Here is a 21355-nt window from a genome sequence, read left to right as displayed (position 1 = left end):
CACTTCTCTTCCAAGAGGTTTCTTCAGCTCTGACTGGATAGTGGGGAATGGAAGGATCTATATTCCTTGCAGACAGCTAGTCATTTGCATTCTTTTAGAGCACAGGTGTCAAATATGATCATGTCACATGATGTATCATGATGTATCATGACTGCTTTTGCAAAGCTGGGGTGGGCTGCATGTGACACATCCGGCCTGCTGGCCACCAGTTTGACACCCCTGTTTTAGAGAGCCGTTGAGGCCACTTGGAGGTTTATCTTGTCCTCAGGGTCACCTGAGTAGTGCCAATGAGTGTGCACCCTTCTTGGAACTGCTGAAAGGACTGTGTTGTAGTCTGGAGATAGATGATGTCATATCCCTCCCCCTCTGTTGAAAGAGGGCTGTTCAGTTTTGACATAGATGGCCTCTTTGACCACTCTTTCAAACCAGCACTTGTGGACTTGGCTGTCTTCAGAAGAGTGATCTTTTTCTTTTAAATGCAGCTGGACTGCTGAATCTTGTCCTGATGGGTTTGTTCTCTTATGTTGTGCCATGCGTTTATGAAGGGGTTGTTTTGTTTCCCCAATGTACAGATCTGCACAGGGCTCACTGCATTGTACTGTAAATAATAGTAACAACAACAACAACAACAACAACAACAACAACAACAACAACAACAACAACAACAACAACAATAATAATAATAATAATAATAATAATAATAATAATAATAATAATAATAATAATAATATAATTTCTATACCGCCCTTCTCCCGAAGGACTCAGGGCAGTGTACAGGGCAATAAATACAATAGAAATACAATGTACAAAAGTTAAAAAGAATTAAACATTGTAGCCCAATTGCAGTAAAAATAATAAAATTAATATTAAAACACCCCAAACCCATCAGACCAGGCCAGCTTGTTCAAATAAGTAAGTTTTTAGGTCACGGCGGAAGGAGCGAAGGTCAGGAGCCATCCGGAGCTCAACCGGTAAACGGTTCCAAAGGTCTGACGCGCCCACAGAGAACGCCCTCCCCCTGGGGGCCGCCAGTTGACACTCTCTGACCAATGGCACCCTGAGGAGGCCCTCTCTGTGGGAGCGCACTGGACGAAGGGAAGTTGATGCCGGCAACAGGTGCTCCCGTAAGTAATCCGGACCCATGCCATTTAGGGCTTTATAGGCCATCACCAGCACCTTGAATCTCACCCGGAGGGCAACCGGAAACCAATGCAGCTCGCGGAGTAGAGGTGTTACATGGGAGTATCGGGAAACCCCCACCACCACTTGCACGGCCGCATTCTGCACCAGCTGCACCACGTTGCTCAGTTTGTGCCTGGGAGTTTTATCCTTGGAGCGGACCAGCTTCCGCCTTAGTGTATTCTTGGGTTTAAAGTGTACACGTATGTTGTGTTGGCTGAAGATCCTCCTGAGCTTTTCAGATATTCCTGCAACGAATGGAATGACTGTGTTCCTTCGTTTATTGTTATTTTCTTTGTCTGTTACGGAGGAGCTCCTACTTTTTTGGGATTTGATGAAGGCCCACTTGGGATAACCACACATTCTGAGGACTTCCTTGATGTGTTTAATTCTTTTTCTTTCCCATCTTTGCTGGTAGGCAGGCCTTCAGCTCAGTGGTGTAAGGTTCTGATAACTCCCCTTTTGTGCTCCAGTGGGTGGTGAGAATCAAAATTTAAATACTGATCTGTGTGTGGGGCTTTTCTGTAAACTTCAGTGTTAAGGCTTCTGTCTTCCTTAATGTGTACTGCACAGTCCAGGAAGGCCAGACTATTTTCCTTAACATCTTCCTCTACCAAACACCCTATTTTTTATTTTATTTTTATTTTAATTCCATTTATATCCCGCCCTTCTCCGAAGACTCAGGGCGGCTTACAAGCTTAGCAGTAATGCATCATTTCATCGCTACTCATATAGTTATCACATTACATCTTGAACTAAACTAGCTGTGCTAGTTTGTTAAAGCAAAACAACAAAGAGTTTTCCGCATTTTAATTTATTATAGCACATAGTACAGTTTTAGCATTTGTTGAACTCAGTTCAACTCATGAAATCTTACGATATAGTACGTTTGTTAATCTAAAAGGTCCCATAAAACACTTTTATTAAATTCAGAGAAGTATTAGTACACGTGATAGTGAAACCATTGGTTTTAAATATGGAAAAATGCATTGGTCAGTAGTAATTTATTCTGCATCTACTACGATTTTTATTTCAATAATTATTAATCATTAAGAAATTGTTCACAATCTGGTGTTCTGCTGCCATCTTGTGGCAATTATGTTTCGATTTTGATTTTTTTTTGAGAGGTACTTGTTAAAAAACATTTTTCCCCTGAATCACGCTTAATATTAATAACCTTTTCCTGATGAAAACATAGATCCAAGAATGGATCAGAATGATACCATCACTGGACATGTACAATTTCACTGGATCTCAGCTTCATTTAACCTTACGGTTTACTAGCACCTTACAGTGTGCAAATAAGAATAGAACAAAGGGGCCAGTTTGGTATAGTGATTAACCTGTTGGCCTAGAAACCAGGAGACTGGGAGTTCTAGTCTTAGGGTTAGGGTCTTAGCCCAACTCATCTCACAGGGTTGTAGTTGTGGAGAAAAAGGATCAGGAAGGAACATTGGTATGTTTGCCCCTCTAGGCTGTATATGGAAAAAAAAAGGCGGGACAAAAATCTAAAAAGAAATACTAAAGCAAATAGAATCAGAGATCTGGCACTGTTGAACACATGCAGGAATGTAGGGTGTAGCAGATGGGGTCATTTTCCCTTGATGGATATGCAGTTGTGTCTGGAAGAACCCTGTCATAACTTTGGTGATCATTTTTTCTCTCCCTCCTCTGCCCCCGACGCGTAAACATATACCAATGTAGCAGCTGGAAAAGGCCATTTAATCCAACCCTTTAAGACATGTATCCAAACAAAGTAATCCCAACAGACAGCTGTCTAGCTTTCCCCATGAAGCTATATCCAGTGAAGGAGTGCATTACATTTTTCTCACTTCCTGGTTCCATTGTCATAATGCTCTTATTGTCAGAAACTTTCTAACATTCAAAACCCCCATACGCCTTTCCTCCTTCACTTCTGTACATAACATTACATATTGGTGTTAAAAATTTCTATTCTAAAAAGTGACATTATGCTGTTCTGAACTGTTCTGAAGAATGGCAACAACAATGGCAAACTTAATTCTGAGGTTGCCCCATTTCAGTATCATTTCAAAAACATTCCATATGACAAATTAACTTTCTGTGGGACTACTAGACCCTTGTTTTCAAAATTCCCACAACTGAAGAATGGGTGTAAACAGAATTCTAGGAAATGAAGTTGACACATCTGAAAGTTGCAGGGATTGAGAAACAATGGTGTGAAATCTGGCTGTTCCTGCTCAAATACATGTAATTGTTAGGCCTGAGAATTCACGTGTTAACAATGATTCAAATCTTTCATTTTCCCTGAATTTTTGTTTCCTTGTTAAAAAATAAAAGAGATGACATAGCTTATAACAGAATGGACATGGTTTCATCAGGTCCTTGAAAATCAGGAATTTGGTCCAGTTAAAAATAGAACCCATTCGATAAATGGGTTCTAGGAAGAAGCTCACAGGAACGAATGAAAATAATTTATAAAATATTTTCCCAACTACCAGGTTCATGCCACTTATTACAGGTTCTGACTGCCTCTAATTGAGAATATTTATATATTGCTTTTGCTACTACACTTCAGTCCTTTGCTAGCAATTTGAAGACAGTCTATGAACTTCTTCAAATTTGTTGATCTCAAAGAGCAAAACATGGTTTGGAGTCATAAAAAGAAAAACTTCCTTGGGATTTTTTTAATCTTCCTATAACGGGACATAAAAATGTTTTTGCCTTCACTATCTACATATTTGCCTCACCTTCTGTGCATTTGTCCAGCCCTATATATGAAAAGTCCTATGAGAAGGCACCTGCTAAGCCATCAACCTACCTTCCCTAAATTAGTCAAGATGAAGAGAGATGGGATAAATTAATATCTCTGCCACTACGTTCTGAAAGTCAGCAGAGAAAATAGGCTATGGAGAAAAAGATTTGTTTAACACAGCCTCAAAATATGCAGAAAATGGTAGAAAGGACATATTTTTAGGCTGAAAGAGATATCAGATAATACTTACAGGATGGCAGGAGGTCCATGTTCCAGTTCTAGATGCAATATCTAAAACTAATCCTGAAATATTGGACTCTTCTGATACCCGTGTGTCAGCCAAAAGCTTTGCTACCCAGAGAGAGAGAGAGAGAGAGAGAGAGAGAGAGAGAGAGAGAGAGAGAGAGAGAGAGAGAGAGAGAGAGAGAGAGAGAGAGAGAGAGAAACTGACTATGTCTAGTCCCACCAGACACAGGAAGGTGTTTTGAAGTATTCAGAACAAGGCAGGCAGCCCACGTCACAACAGTCAGTAAGTCTGGGGTGTCAATATAAAGAGCCGGTCCTCCTCCTTACGGATCCACTTCATCAGCTTGTTGACAGCGCTGGCAGCTGCTGCTTTGGTACCCAAGGGGCTGAAGCATACGTAGAGTTCAAAAGCACTGGTCACCTGGAAAAAGTTTGAATTTCTATTACAATATGCAATCAGAGCAAAGCAGTTCCTCTCATGTTACTGTTGACATGCAAAGTAAAATGCCCTGTTGTTTTTATTGCATGCAAATAATTGTTGCCAACTGTTTCACTGGGCCACTAAGTCAGGGGTGTCAAACTCAATTTCATTGAGGGCTGCATCAGGATTGCGGTTGCCCTCAAGGGGCCGGGTGGGTATGGCCAGGGTGGGCGTGGCCTACTGGGTGGGTGTGGCTAGAGTGTGTATAACCTATGCATCAAGGGTGCCTATGGGGGCCTGGGCAGGAGTGGGACAGATCTGGGGGTCTCTGGCAGAAGGAGGGTCTCTGGGCCAGGGCCAAGGCAGTGGGGGCCGTTCCCTCACTGTTTCCAGGATGGCTTCGCGGGCCACATGAAACCACTTCACGGGCCGGATCCGGCCCCTGGGCCTTGTGTTTGACATGTCTGCTCTAAGTGAAGAAGTGTGCAAGGTTTCAGTTGTACTAATACACTAATATATTTCCCAGATAATAAAGTTATTTGGGTCCTGCTTTTACTACAATTGTGCAGCAATGAAATAAATTCTTACCCAGGCTAGGAGATTTTCATTGGATCCAGCATAATAGATGTTAATTAGAGGACGGGAGGAATTGTGAGCTCGGCTATGCAAGTATTGATACAATTCCAGGAGTCTTTCCTTTTCTTCTTCAGTGATATAGGGAGCTTCAATCTCTGGGCTGGAAAAACACAATGTCATTGCATAATGCTTTTTGTCATAAAGATAAATTAAATAACTTTTTTTTTGCCTAAGGAGAAAATTTCTCACTTCAGCAGAATTTACAGCTAGTGATTTTTTTTTATCCCATTTACATCCCGCCCTTCTCCGAAGACTCAGGGCGTCTTACAATTTAAGCACAAACTAATGTGCTTAGCAATAGCCTTCATTCTATGTATATGCCTGCTTATTAGGGCTTTCAGCCCCCCCAAGCGGCATTATTACAAAGTCAGCTTATTGCCCCCAACAATCTGGGTCCTCATTTTACCTACCTCGGAAGGATGGAAGGCTGAGTCAACCTTGAGCCTGGTGGGACTCGAACCTGTACTAATTGCAGGCAGCTGGTGTTACTTAAGGAGGCATTAGCCCACTGCTCCACCAAGGCTCTATTTTACTAAATAATGTCCCCTCTCCCAATTTTTTGATGAGTTACCATTAAAACACAATCTCAAAATATACGAGCTTGAAATTTTATTAATACCAAAGACTGTTGAGAATTAAGATCAGGACTTTGTTTAGACAATAAGCATTTAACCTGCAGTTCTAGGGTCACATCTCCCAAAGAGTCTCCGGTAGAGACTCAGAACCTGTCCAAAAACTGTTGCTAATTTTTTATTATTTTTTAAAAATGTCAATACAATGATATTTACATGCTATAATTACATATTCTTGACATTCTATAATTTATATAACTTAAGAGTATTGGAAATAAAAAAGTAGGAGGTAGACTGTCAATATTAGTTACAATGTAGGATATCAGTGTTACTATCCAGCATTAAAATTATTTGACTTTTTCAATTCAAAGTCAAGAATAATGTTGTGAAAGATAAAAATAAAAAAGAAACACACTCCAATTTGCATCAAGGTATTTGTTATATAATAAAATTTTTGATCTTGTGTGTGTGTGTGTGTGTGTGTGTGTGTGTATCCAAATTGTTTTGAGATCAAAGAAGAGAAAAACATGTAAATTCAATTCTTCCTGATTTTATAGTTTATAGTTTATAGTTTATTTGATTTATATACCGCCCTTCTCCTTGGTAGGACTCAGGGCGGTTCACAGGGCATATATAAAAAACAAAAAACACAATACAAAAATTAAAAAAAGAATTAAACCCTTGCCCAATAAAACAGTAGTACAGATTAAAAACAATTAAAAAACCCATAATCCCCATCAGGCCAGACCAGCTAATTCGAACAGATGGGTCTTCAGGCCCCGACGGAAAGTTCGAAGGTCTGGTGCCATCCGGAGCTCCACCGGCAATTGATTCCATAAAGCCGGGGCCCCCACAGAGAAGGCCCTCCCCCTGGGGGCCACCAGTCGACATTCCCTGACTGGCGGCACCCTGAGGAGGCCCTCTCTGTGGGAACGCACAGGGCGGAGGGGAGTCGATGCCGGCAGCAGGTGGTCCCTGAGGTAACCCGGACCCATGCCATGTAGGGCCTTAAAGATCGTAACCAACACCTTGAACCTCACCCGAAAGACAACTGGCAACCAATGCAGCTCGCGGAGCAAAGGTGTAACATGGGAGTACCGGGAAACTCCCAAGACAACTCTCGCGGCCGCATTCTGTACCAGTTGGAGCCTCCGAGTGGTCTTCAAGGGAAGCCCCATGTAGAGAGCATTACAGTAGTCAAGGCGAGAGGTCACGAGCGCATGAGTGACTGTACACAGGGCATCCCGGTTTAGATAGGGCCGCAACTGGCGCACCAGGCGAACCTGGGCGAAAGCCCCCCTAGATTTTGCCTGGTTCTTTCTCCATGTCTTATTTACTTCTTGAATAGCTCTCAGCACACCATTCAAAGGTAAAGTGTGGCCTGTGATCCAACAACCTGAGACCTCTTTGCACAAACTAAATGTAGACATTTGTATACAGATGTCTTTAGGTGGAACTAGAGTGTACTCTGTTTTGTCTGTAACATTTAAGTTTTTTGTTTCATTCCAAAAGAAACTGTAGGACTGGAAAGACAGATCTGATCATTATCTCCCACATCAGATCAGAAAATGGATTCTACAAACAATATTTTCGAAGTGGATCTACAGTACTTAGTACCTACCTCCTCACAATTAAGTTGCAGGTGTAATTTGGATTGTATTCTAGAGCAGAGGTCCCCAACCTTTTGGGTACCAGGGACCGGTCCCCGTGGAGAGAGGTTTTTCTGCGGACCGAAGGGTGCGTGGTTTTGTGTGCTGCCTGCATCTCGCAGATGGGGCTTTGCTTGTGTGTGCAGCCCGGTTGCTGGCATGCTGCAGCCCGGTACTGGTCCACGGACCGGGGGTTGGAGACCCCTGTTCTAGAGCATACAAAGTCTCCTGAAAGTATGATTAGACTATTCAACTAAACAATAAACTAGGTTTTTGGGTGCTCCTGGATTACGCAATAAACCCCATTGCCTTTCTCATTTTTACTGCCAGCTGGCTACCTATGTTTTATTACTATTCATTAAACTGGCTATTTAGTGTATAAGTATCTTTGATTTGATGGCCACAGGGCCACAAATTATTAGGAGGATTGTTCAAATACCTATAGCTCTAAAGACAGAGCTGATTTTTGTTTCCTGGAGACATATTGTGCATGTCAATTTGTAATTTAATTTATTTTATTAATTCAGTAGGAACTTGATGTCCCAAGGTTAAATTTCATCTTCCTGAAATAGACTATCCAACATAGACTAAATTGATCCCATTAATGGAGAGTAGATCAATTCCATCTATCCTTGCCTTCAGCAGAGTTCTAGAGAGAAGCTTGAAGATGGGTTTTGCCCAGGATGGACTCTCACCTGGTAAAAAGTCCTGAACTCTTAGATTTGTAGATGAAGTGTCGAAGGTCTGGAATTCCCACCTGGGAGACACTGTAGAAAGGAGTACGCAATGCTTCCAAGAGAACATGATGAACACCACGCTTCTTTAGGCGTTCTTGGAACTTTTGCTTGCAGTGAGATACAGTAAAGAAGTCCTCACGATCAGTAGAAATCAGGACAAGGCACAAGTCAATGTTTGGTTCCAAATAAGAAATGTGAGCATGGAAGAAACCATTGGAATTGAACTTGGGAAGGCATATTGGAGTCCAAGCTTCTCCTTCTCTAAATGAGGAGGATGAGCTAATGAGATTAAAGAGTAAATGGAGATCAATTGGATGAAGGAATTGGTCCCTTTTCCTCACAAGTGATACCAATTGGTTCTTTGACAATAAGATGGCAAATACTAGGCTTTTAGCTTTGGCTTGTTGAAGGCAAGCACTCACCACATCCCTGACTGCAGCAGCCATAGGCAGGCAACGTGCTGCCCCCATGAGGAAACTGGGGTCTCTAGCCATCAGGTCTACCAAGTTGTCAGTTATACGCTCAGAGCCTGCTAACAGTCTCCTTAGATCATAGTTCTGCTTCTGTTGGAATATCCGGTTAAGCTGAGTCAGTGTCAAGAGACTGACTATCTGGTAATAGATATAAAGGAGTTCTTGAGCAATTTCTTGCTCTGACTGTCGAGTCTGAGCCACTGCAACAAGCACCAGGGGACTCTTGCGCACGAAGACCACCTTGTATCCATCTGGCAGAGTCAAAATGGAGAGGGAGAGAAGGAGAGAAAGTGCGTCAATAGTTTGAGCTACAGTTGTAACCCTAAAGCCCTTTTTGAAAATAGTTTTTACTTCAGTGGAGGTTACTCTGGGGAACTGCATATTGTACTCTAGCTGTTTTCTGATAATTATTGTTCTTTGCATGCAAGGGATATTTTACGAATCTCTACCTGAAATAAAAAATGGTACAAATTATAGGTTTATTAGTTCTGTGAAAAGTAATGAGAATTAACTAAACTTATTCTTAGGTTTTGAAAGTTGTTATTTATGAAGTTTTGACTAATTCTCTTCCACCTCAAGGTTGGCCAGTAGCAGCCATCTTAGCAATCTAGTCATATTCTTCTGTCTGAACATGGATTTTGGTCAGTTTTTTTTAATAAATTGACTTTGGATTTGCTCCTTGCTCTTTACAGAAACATCTTAATTGTTCATCTATAACTTACTTGATGCTAAACTAAAGATAAATGGCATATTAACAAATTATTAAACTTGTTAAGTTAAACCAAATTTCCCCCATCCATCTTGTTATTTCTTTGTTAATTTTAATGTATTTGTTCTTACTGTTTTCATCTTTTATAATACTGTTTTATTGCATTGTAAGCCGCCTAGAGTCAAGTGATAGCCTGATGGGCAGTGAGTACATTAAAAAAAAAATAACTTACAGAAGCATTTTTTATTGTTTTGTGTAAAAATCAGCACTTTTAGCCCTAAAGCCAATGTTATACTGATTATCTCTGCAGAAGACTCTGCACTCTCATTTCTTCTGTCTTTCCCTCATACCATATTCTATTTTCCAACAGGCCTAGTTTGTCAGGAAGAAATGTTATGAATTAGTACCTGCATGAATTGATCTGATGGCATTCTTTTCTGCTTCTACAAAGGAGACCAAAGCCATCATTACTCCCATGGTAGTAGACAAAGCCTGTTCACACCCATATCGTGAGTATATCGGCTTGCCTGCCTCACTTAGAACAAAGATGTGCTTCTGATGCATGCGCCAGGTCTCCACGCTTATATCTTCTTCTTCTTTCCCTGACAGGACTGAACCTCGACGTGAAGCTTGTGGTGACAGTTCCAAATTGCCCTCACTGTTCTGCCTTATCTCTTCTTCCAGGTCCAGGGCTATACCAGTAAGTTGTGTGCTTAGTTCACTGAAATCCTTGCTGATCTCTTCCATCTTGAGCTCGTCACCTTGAGACTCTTCCCTCTCGCCTGGGCTCTTGGGTGCCAATTCTGTATTGTCTGTACTGGTTAGGTCCTCATATGACTTAGTGTGAACAAATATGGCTCCCTCTTGGCCTGCCCCTGATAAACAATGCCAGAATAAGTGGTCAGTTTCTCAGAACAGAACAGAGGGTTATTTTAAACTGTGACAAAGGCATCAGAACAGAGTGACTTCCAAAGTTCCTCAGTGCATCAGCCTACATAAGATGATAAATAAATCTTGATTTTCTTTAATCTTCTGCTAAAATTTCTGTTTCTGTGCTTTGTGTTAACTAAGGAACAAGGGGTTACATTTAAATATTAAAGGTTAGAAGATTACATTTATTTTAATGAATACACCCTACCACCCTTAAACCATAATGGATGCTCTTCCTTTGAAAACAATGTAAAACAGGCAGATCTTTTAATTTTAATATTTTAATGTGATAATTGTACTTCCTGAGCTCAAACGTTTTTAATTCTTACTCAGGAACTTGAAATTTATTATCTGTCTTTCTTCCTTAAGTAGCGCATGCATATTCTTTAGGTATATTTAATAAATTAGTCAGAGAAGGCTGAATGTATCGAGTATTTTAAAGCAGTGAAAGAAAAACTGAGCATTAAGTTCCCAATAATAATCTGAAATCAAGTTAAGAATCTCAGACTACTGAGTCTTAGATTCACAGTAATATGGCCCATTAAGCAGAAACAGTGGTTTTCATTCTATGAAAAGATATGGTTTGAGATTAATTATTCTCAGAGTCTAAAATCTAGATTATCTGCTCATGTATTATTCTGGATGATTTTTTCCCAGTTTTGTAGTTTCTTTTCCCTTTTCTTGCATGATTGTTGATATTTCTGCTACATTTGCTTGGAAATGTGACTATTATTCTTCCTAATAAAACCCAGGAAAGTGACCATACTTTTTAATATCATACCGAGACTAGGATTTTGGATAGCAATTTAGTGGCTTTTTAGAGTTGATTTAATCATAGACTTATAACTTTGCCATCTGCACTGCTGTCCATCTATTTCTGGGCCCAATACAAAATGTTCACACATTAACATATAAAACTCCAACAGCTTGAAATCAGGCTGTCTGAAGCAGCTTCTCCAGTAAGGCAGAGCAGGTAGTTATTAAAAAAAAGTATTTCTTTTCTGATTGGCATAAAACACCATTTTCAGATTAATTAGCCTGATATCTATGTTATGATACTTTTGATCCCAGGTAGAGCTCTTACTTTCCTAGGCATCTGAAGTATTGTTTTGGCATTTTTAATGTTAGTGTTTTGCTATCGTTTTAGTGTGACTGGGTGCTATATTTGACATTTCTACCCATTCTGCTGGTTGTGGTGCTCTCTGTGCAGGTTTTTATTTAGTAATGGTTCTCACAGAGGATTCCATGTGGAAAATAGGTCACTTGACTGGATTTTATAGGCAAGAATAATTGCTGCTTTCTGGCTGCCATCCTATTCTTCTTAGTAAACTACTACTGTATAGTAGTTCTTCCCTCTCAATAAAAAGATGTTCATTAAAAATATCAGAAAAAGAGGAAGGTCTTACTATCATCTAAAATAAAACTGATTATATTGCATATCCACACTCTGAATATATCATATATATATATATATATATATATATATATATATATATATATATATATATATATATATATATATATATATGAAGAAAGAGTGAATGGATCAACAGGAAAGATTAAGAAATGTGTTGTTAAATGGAGTTGATGAGATTCTCAGAAAGGAAGATTTAAAAAAATCAAACACAATGTATGGAGCAGTGAATTTTGCATGTTAGAAACAACAATACTGTGCAACAATAGAAAGGTAAGCTTAAGTATAGCGTATGGTGTTAGCATCAACTAGATTTACAATAACAATAATAGAGTTGGAAGGTACCTTTAAGATTATCTAGTCCAACCCCCTGCTCAGGCAGGAAACCCTATACCATTTCAGACAAATGGCTGTCCAGTCTCTTCTTAAAAACTTCCAGTGTTGGAGCATTCACCACTTCTGGAGGCAGGTTGTTCCACTGGTTAGTTGTTCTAACTGTCAGGAAGTTTCTCCTTAGTTCTAGGTTGCTTCTCTCCTTGACTAGTTTCCATCCGTTGCTTCTTGTCCTGCTTTCAGGTGCTTTGGAGAATAGCTTGACTCCCTCTTCTTTGTGGCAGCCCCTGAGATATTGGAATACTGCTATCATGTCACCCCTCACCCTTCTCTTCATTAAACTAGACATACCCAATTCCAGCAACCGTTCCTTATATGTTTTAGCCTCCAGTCCCCTAATCATCTTTGTTGCTGTTCTCTTTCTAGAGTCTTAACATCTTTTTTACATCGTGGTGATCAAAATTGGATGCAGTATTCCAAGTGTGACCTTACCAAGGCATTATAAATTTTATAATGGTATTAACACTTCACGGGAACTTGGTTCCATCCCTCTGTTAATGTAGCCTAGCACTGTGTTGGCTTTTTTGGCAGCTGCAGCACACTGCTGGCTGATAATTTAAGTGATTGTCCACTAGGACTCCGAGATCTCTCTCACAGTTACTACTATTGAGCAAGGTACCACCTATACTGTACCACATATATACTGTACTGTACATTTGTTTTTTCTTGACCAAATGTAGAACCTTACTTTTTTCACCACTGAATTTCATTTTGTTAGATAGTGCCCAATGTTCAAGTCTGTCAAGATCCTTCTGTACCTTAAGCCTATCTTCTGGAGTGTTGGCTGTTCCTGTCAACTTGGTGTCATTTGCAAATTTGATGAGTTTCCCATCTATCCTGTCATCCAAATCATTGATGAAGATATTGAAGAGCACTGGGCCCAGAACAGAGCCCACCACACTCTTCCCTCCATGTAGATGCAGTTCCATTGAAGACCACATGCTGAGTATGGCCAGTCAGCCAGCTATGAATCCATCTGGTGGTGATGCTGTCTTACCCACATTTTTCTATCTTATCAAGTAGTAGGTTGTGGTCTACTTTATCAAATGCCTTACTGAAGTCCTAGTAAATTAGTCCAAGTAAATTAGATACATTACCTTTTCCTTATCTCATTCCTTAATTTCTTTGGCTCATTATTTCTTACCCCATTTGGCATCTCTCTATTTATTCCCTACCCCAAAAAGGAATAACATGATTGTATATGTGTGTTGTGTGTAATAACAGTATTCCACACAAAATGCACAAAGTATGTCTACTATGACTCACCTGGTTCTGTTCCCTCGGTCAATCCTGGGGTTGGACTCTCTGACCTCTCGGACTGCTGTCCATCAGTCGGGGCCAAGGACCCATTCGACACATCCTTCTTCTTATAAACATCCACAGCCATTATTAGAAATTAGTGATCTGCAAGCAAACACATCAAAACTACTAACCTTTAGTGGCTTTGTTTGTTTGTTTGTTTGTTTGTTGATTGATTGATTGATTGATTGGACTTATGTCTGCCGATCTCACTTAACTCTGGGCAGCTCATAATAAATAATCCCTAAAACTTAAAATTTTCCAGCTTGTATTAATAATCAACTACATTTGAGTTTCATTCTAACATACTAACTATAAAAGGGCACTGCTAGGGCAGAAACCCTTTGGTATAATTAATCATTTCAGGATGAGGAATATAAAACAGACCTATGAAACAGTCTGACTACACAGAACATTTTCCCATGTTAACTGATCTGTCAGTCCAGCTGCTTGATTTCACATGAGACACTGAACTAAATGTAAGGTTTATAAACTAAATGTAAGAGCTGTATTTGCATAATGTGGCTCTTAATTTATACTTCAATAGATTATATGAATATAACCAACCAACAACTTCTTTAACGTCTTCTGCTCCAAGTGTGAGAGGATTGGCACAATATCCAGGAACAAACTGAGCAGCCCAATGGTTTTGAGGTAAAATGTCCTTTCTTTCTTTTTCCTCCCTCTGACCATCAGAAAGTAATGACAAAAAGTTGCTTAGCAACATCATATAAAGAGAAGGTCTTTGAATTCAACATATTTTCAAAGACCTGAGTGACTAATTCTGATCAGATGTCTACATGATTGGACATCTCTGCCATTTCCTGAAAGATAGGGAAATTGGTCTTGATCATCTTAATTGATCTCCTCTAAATCTTCTCTAGTTCATTATATCTGTTTTGAGGTGCAGCAACCAGAACTGCACACAATTTTCTACCAATGGTCACACCATAGATTTATAAAGGTAGTAATACATTATGTCTCTGTGTGTATACAATAATACAATATCAAAACAATATTGATACCTCTATTTTCAGTGCCATTTCTTATTATTCCTAACTTGCTGTTGGCCTTTTTTTTACAGTAGATGCACATTGCATTGACACTTTTGTAGAACTTCTCACCGTTACTTCAAGAAAATTAATTAATTAATTAAATCAATAAAGCATTCATATCTTTTGGGGACTACCATAGTAGCCTGAAAAAAATGTGTCACCTTTAATAAACAGAGAATGCTGTGTTTGTTCATTTCTGAAATATTTTTGAAATAAGTCCCTGTGTAGGAACATTAAGCAACCTGACTCTCTTGACATATTTTAGATTTATATCTGTATTAGCTCTAGCCTGTAAGGCCTATGGAAGAGAGCTACAATATAATAATAAAAATATTTGTGGGCTACAGATAACATCTCTCGTATGTAGCACATGACTAATTGGGCAGAACTGCTTCTCAATTGCAAGCATCTTTTTCCTAATAGTGTACTTATTATTAGATAGCAGCGCCTGGAATGGCTGCGGCTGTATTGGCTCTTGAAGGCGAATAGTTTTGGGAGGGATAGTAAGGGCTATAGGCCACATGATCAGGAAGATTTTAATGTGTTTGAGCAACATGGTGGAACTAAGGTAACATACGACATACGACCAACAATCTTTGCTGGCATGGCGAGTTTCTAGTTGTTTTGGAACTGTTGGTGAGACCGTTAAAAGTTGTTGGCACTGTTTGAATTTGTTCTACCAGCAGCAAGATCTCACTGCTGGCCTAGTGATGGATTGTATTGCAAATCAGGGCTGTTTCCAGAGGAGGCAGAGGAGGAGAGGACCTGGAGCTTATGGAGTGAAGGAACTGGATGAGGCTGTCGGCAGGCCCAGAGGAAGAGAGAGAGGCTTTTGGAGGAGTTGGTGGCGGCGGCAGCAGCGTGCTCCAGGGGCGAAAAGAAGCAAGGCCTCTTTAAGGAAAAGGTGGAAGAGTCAGCATCAGAAAAAGGAAAGAAGGCAAGGTTGTCAGAATACAAGCAAATTTGAGGGCTAATCCACATGGAGCCCCGTTTCCATCTGTCCTGTTTGCCATCGTTCACTCCCTAGAGACTAAAATGGACAATGTGAAATTTGAGCGGGCCACGAACAAGGAGTATATATTGGAGGTGGTGACCCTTTGAGAGCTGTATGCAACGAAATTTCATTTTGATGTATGCCGATTGGTGTACATTCAAAGTGACAATAAAGTTATCATCATCATTTAACCAATAGGAAGGACTTTTTTTTCCTCCCAAATGAGGTACAGACATTATTGTTGAAAAGCTTGGATACTTTTGAAGATTAGAAGAACAGAATAGAGCTGGAAGGGACCTTGGAAGTCTTCTAGTCCAGCCCCCTGCTCAAGTAGGAGAACCTATACCAATAATAACAATAACACTAATAACAACATCAAAAACAACAAAGTTGGAAGGGAATTTGGAACCCCCTGTTCAGACAGGTGACTGTCTAGCCCACGGGTCGGCAACCTGCGGCTCCGGAGCTGCATGCGGCTCTTTGAGCCGTCTCCTGCGGCTCCCAGCTGCCCGGTGCGCGCGCACCTCTTTGAACGGGCAGTGGTGCGCGCGCACCTCTCCAAATGGAGAGTGGCACCGCCCGTTCCGAGAGGTGCGCACGCACCTTTCCGAAGGGCGGAGGTGCGCGCGCACCTCTCCAAGCCGCTGCCATCCCGTCCGGAGACCTGCCGCGTTCATCAAACATTGACGAACACGGCAGCTGTGCAAACCAGATGGCGGCGGTTTGGAGAGTGCGCGCGCACTCGCCAAACTGCCGCCATCCCGTCCGGAGACCTGCCGCGTTCGTCAAACATTGACGATCACGGCAGCTGTGCAAACGGGATGGCGGCGGTTTGGAGAGTGCGCGTGCACCTCTCCCAAGCCGCCGCCATCCGGAGACCTGCCAATGTTTGGGGAGGTGCGCGCGCACCTCCCCAAACCTCCCCAAACGTCGGCAGGTCTCCGTACCTCCGCGCGAACGGGCAGCGGCCCCGCTTCTTGTGAAAGCTGCTGCGGCCTGTCTGCAAAGCTGCCGCTTTTGGCAGCTTTGCAGACGGGCCGCGGCAGCTTTCGCAAGAAGCGGGGCCGCTGCCCGTTCGTGCAGAGGTGTGGAGACCTGCCGACGTTTGGGGAGGTTTGGGGAGGTGCGCGCGCACCTACGGTCGTTCGGAGAGGTGCGCGCGCACCTCTCGGAATGGGTAGCGGCGCCCCTTCTTGTGAAAGCTGCCGTGGCACATTTGCAGGCTGCTGAAAGCGGCAGCTTTGCAGACGGGCCGTCGCCGTCGCGCAAACGGGAACCGGTTCCATCACACATAAAAAAAAAGGCAAACGCGCGCATCTGCGCATGCGCAAGAAAAACATTTTGCGCATGTGCAAAACATTTTTTGCGCATGCGCGTGCATGGATGCACGCACGCAGCTCCCACTTTTTTTATGTGTGATGGAACCGGTTCCCAGTGGCTCTTTTCCTTTTTCGGGTTGCCGACCACTGGTCTAGCCTCTTCTTAGAAATCTCCAGTGATGGAGTGCCCACGATTTCTGGAGGCAAGCTGTTCCACTGGTTAATTGTCCTCACTGTTAGGAAGTTTCTCCTTTATTCCAGGTTGCTTCTCTTTTTGTTTAATTTCCAACCATTGTTCCTTGTCCTGCCCTCTGGTGCTTTGGAGAATAGTTTGATGCTCTCTTCTCTGTGGCAGCCCCTCAAATACTGGAATACTGCTATCATGTCACCCCTGTTTCTTCTTTTCTTTAGCCTAGCCAAACTCAAGTCCTGCAGCTGTTCTTCATATGTTTTAGTGTCCAGGCCTTTGATCATTTTAGTTGCTCTTCTCTGAACTTTTTCCAAAGTCTCAACATCTATTTTGCCAATACTGGTTATAGTTTCCCAGGTGTGGTCTTACTAGGGTTTTATAAAGTGGTATTAATACTTCATGTGATCTTGATTCTATGCCTCTGTTTATACAACCCACGATTGTATTAGCTTTTTTGGTGGCAGCTGCACACTGCTGGCTCATAGTCAAGTGATCATCCACTAGGACTCCAAGGTCCTTCTCACAGTTACTGTTTTTGAGCCAGGTCTCGTCTAATCTGTACTTATACCTTTGATTTTTCCTGCCTAAATGTAAAACTTTTATTTTCTCCACATTAAAACTCATTTTGTTGGACAGGGCCCATTGTTCAAGTCTGTCAAGATCTTTTTGGCTCCTGAGCTTGTCTTCTGGACTGTTGGCTATTCCTGCCAGTTTAGTATCATCTGCAAATTTGATGAGTTCTTCTTCTATTGCCTCATCTAAGTCATTGATGAAGATATTGAAGAGTACTAGGCCTAAGACGGAGCCTTGTGGTACCCCACTGCTTACTTATCTCCATGTGGATATAGTACCATTGAGGACTACTTGTTGAGTACAGTTTGTCAGCCAGCTACAAATCCATCTGGTGGCGATGTTGTCTATTCCATCTTTTTTTAGTTTACCAAGCAGTAGGTTGTGGTCTACTTTGTCAAATGCCTTACTGAAATCTAAGTATACTATGTCCACAGCATTTCACTGGTCTACTAATTTGGTCACTTTATCAAAGAATGAAATAAGATTAGTTTGGCACGATCTGCTTTTAACAAACCTGTGCTGGCTACCAGTTATAACTTTGTTTGCTTCCAGTTGTTCACAGATCTGTTTTTTGATTATCTTTTCCAGGATCCTCCCAGGTATTGGTTTTAGGCTGATTGGTCTGTAGTTTCCTGGGTCTGTTTTTTTCCCCTTTCTTGAATGTGGGAACTACATCAGCCCTTTTCCAATCCTCAGGTACTTCCCCAGTGCTCCAGGATTTTTGAAAGATATGCATTAATTCTGAAATAACATCTGCCAGCTCCTTCAGATCTCCGGGATGTAATCTGTCGAGTCCCAGTGATTTATATTCATCAAGGTTGAATAGGTGTTCTCTTTCCATTGTCTTATTTTAATTTTTGTTTCTAGTTTGCATTAACAGTTGCTTAGAACAGTTTTCTAGGAAAAACTAATCCTTTTTATAATACCTCAATGGGATTTTTCTTCCTTTTCTCTCCTTTCCTGTCCACCTACTTCTGAAATAAAGGACTGTCCTATTTATTATAAAGGATGTATAGCCACTGTAGTGCATTTCCACTACTATCTCTAAGCCTTAGAAAACACACAAGAACGTGCATAAATATTTCTCTTTCCAAGATATAGCAGCAAAGAAAAAACAAACAGTATGGAGAAGGTGTGAAGGAAAGAGGTAATTGAAAAGAAAAAATTGGGGGAGCAAAACTGGATTTATAATTTATTTCCCTTCATTTCAGAGGAGCCATCTTAATTTCAGGGTTGTCTTCTTCCTGGAACACTATAATTCTTGTTTATCTCTAGCCCTATGTAATTCAATAAATTGTGATTAGTAAAGCTCCTTTTCATTTTCTCAAGGCTAACTAGTGCCTTATCTAGAAACTGCTAAATGTTTATTACTGCAAGAGCTAACCTGGACTTCATTCCTACCTCATGATTCAGATTTTCCCCCTCTCTTGACTTCTAGTGTCTATTTGCTTCTGAGGGTTTACAGTTAACACATTTATATTCTTTATGCCAGGGCATCTTAGTAGAACTGGAATTCCAAGTAAATAGCTCCTATACCAGTTCTTTGTAGGAATAGTTCCATGGAAATAAAATTCATTTAGAAGACCAAATCTGGAGCTCTGTTTAAACTTGAACTTCTTCTGAAGTGTCATTTGAGTTCACAAGCGAGAAAGAATTAGGGCAACCATAACAGGGCAGCAAAAAACTGGGCAAGCTCTAAATGGTAGCAAGGCGATATAGACTTTGCTACTATGTAGTACTTATTTAGATTTTGGCAACCCAGATATAGTAGCTTTAAAAAAAATCCCTGAATGACAGATTTTTTTGTCATCAGTTGAATTGCAGTCCCTAATTAGACTCTGCCACCAGCAGTGGCAAATCAAGCCATCCTCAATTCTGTACCTGAATGCATCCATGAACGCCAACTGGCAATCAAATGGCATGATGAAAAATTTTTAATTTCACAACATATAGACAGATTTAACCATACTGGTAGTTTCAATTGGGAAAATGTGGCAAATCCTAGACCAGGCCTAATCCAAAAATGCCAGCGAATTTCTAGAAGCCTGGCACTCTGACAAATCAGCCAGCAATAGACATGTAGATATTAACAATGTGTATAGACCAGGGGTCGGCAACCTCGGCTCTTTTATGACTCGTGGACTTCAACTCCCAGAATTCCTGAGCCAGCATAGCTGGCTCAGGAATTCTGGGAGTTGAAGTCCACGAGTCATAAAAGAGCCGAGGTTGCCGACCCCTGGTATAGACTATGCAAAAGAGACAATCAACCAGCCCAAAAGAGAAAAAGACTTCAGCACCGCTCCACCAGTAACCAGTACTCAGATCAGCATAGATGAACTCCAAGATCAACTTCAGATCATCAAGTAAGCAATGCCCCAATCAAGAAACTGCCATTAGTAAACAGCACAACCAAAGAATCCCTAAGACCGCCCCCACCCACACAGACAGGCAAGACACCAGAATATAAACTTACAGTAAACAGCACTCCTTCTAACACTGATGATGTTACCTAGTTAGGGTAATGAATGTCTGCGAGAAAACAAGTAAGCTCAGAGAGTATCAAGGACCCCTCATTTCATTACTTTCTGCTAAATACAAACAGGCATTGACATATCCCTAAGAATGTGAACTGGTTCAGATTCTTCTTTCACCCTCAGTTTGCACTTTATACCAAAGCTGGTTACACAGTTAATTTGGAGGAGGGGGAGCTGCCAATTAAAAGGTTCCATAATTCTATAAATTCTATAAAATTTCAAAATATTTGTCTGGAAATGAAAAGGAACCTGAAAACCAATTTGCTAATTTAGATTATTTGAAGATAGACAATTAAATTACATATTTCCCTACATGAATTATTTGTGTTTTTGTACAATCTCTCCCTCCTAAATGATACTGTGAGTTCAAATTAATACATGGTTTGTGTGTGTGTGTGTACTCTTCACTTTCCTTCCACCATGTGTTATCATTGCTGTCACTAACTACTCTTGGAGAAAAATCTATTGGAGCACATCAATAACAACTTAAAACCTCTGTTTAATTTCCAGACTCTGGTAAATCGCTTGGATATCATAAGAGATTGATTTGCATGAAATTCAGTTAAGCTGCCTTTCCCTGTCATCTGCCACAGTAGCAAGTTTCAGTTAGGACAGCGCTGAGAATATTTGCAAAACTGAAGACAACTATCAACAGGCCTAAACTCTGCATTTTTCTTCCTGTTTACACTTTCCGTTCAGGAATATAAAGGGTACTTACAGTTTTGACAGGAACAAGCTGTCGACAGAGAAAACGTCAGTGAAAGTCTGCTTCTCCGCTTGTGGATGAAATCTGAGCAGAAGGGGAAGGACGTAAAGCTCCGGGGAAAGGAGGAGGAGGAGGAGGAGGAATTCAGTCAGCAGCGATCTCCTAAGGAAATTCTGCCATTGGAGTCTAGAGCATGCCTTTCAATCTCGCCAGCTGATTCTGTCTCTTCCAGCTACATCCAGGAACGTACAGTGCACTACCTACTTCTCTTTTTTCAAAGGTCACTTTCTCAATACCACAGATCCCAGTGCATCTTGGGGATTGTAGTCCACAGTTCTGTAGTTTGCTGTTTTGACGGTCAAAAAGTGAGATTCATTTCTAACGGAGAAGTAAAAAAGCATCTGCCAACATTTGAAACACAGGATAGATTGAAACCACCCTTCTGTTCAGAACTTCTTAATCTCTTTGATAATGTTGAAAATGTAATAAAAATTGATATGGGATTACGCCTGCAACAAATACATAATTTCTAATCTTAAAAAACAACAACAGGAAGAGAGGCCAGGATCTTTAGCCTCATATTATAGACAAA

The 21355-nt window shown here is 40.9% G+C and overlaps 1 protein-coding gene across 3 annotated transcripts; it reads right to left on the bottom strand.

The window, feature by feature from the left end:
- Positions 1-542: 542 nt before the first annotated feature.
- MON1A (MON1 homolog A, secretory trafficking associated) lies at positions 543-20993 on the bottom strand. 3 transcript variants are annotated; one of them, XR_014491707.1, is made up of 7 exons: positions 20776-20993; positions 13360-13497; positions 9764-10231; positions 8133-8898; positions 5169-5316; positions 4164-4580; positions 543-598 (listed from the first exon to the last, which is right to left on the bottom strand). XR_014491707.1 is itself a non-coding variant. In XM_083356142.1 (6 exons), the coding sequence occupies exons 2-6, from the start codon at positions 13478-13480 to the stop codon at positions 4440-4442; spliced, it is 1644 nt and encodes a 547-aa protein (XP_083212268.1). In that variant the 5' UTR covers positions 13481-13497; positions 20776-20993; the 3' UTR covers positions 1988-4439. The 3 variants fall into 3 exon arrangements, 2 of the variants coding, with proteins under 2 accessions (XP_083212268.1, XP_083212269.1); XM_083356142.1 differs by lacking the exon at positions 543-598 and having other exon boundaries at positions 1988-4580; XM_083356143.1 differs by lacking the exons at positions 543-598; positions 9764-10231 and having other exon boundaries at positions 1988-4580.
- Between the last annotated feature and the right edge of the window lie 362 nt (positions 20994-21355).

This window comes from Vipera ursinii, assembly GCF_947247035.1.
Source record: "Vipera ursinii genome assembly, chromosome: 2".
NCBI lineage: Eukaryota > Metazoa > Chordata > Lepidosauria > Squamata > Viperidae > Vipera > Vipera ursinii.
The sequence above is the reverse complement of the archived record's forward strand: the minus strand, read 5'-3'. Positions and strand labels throughout refer to the sequence as shown.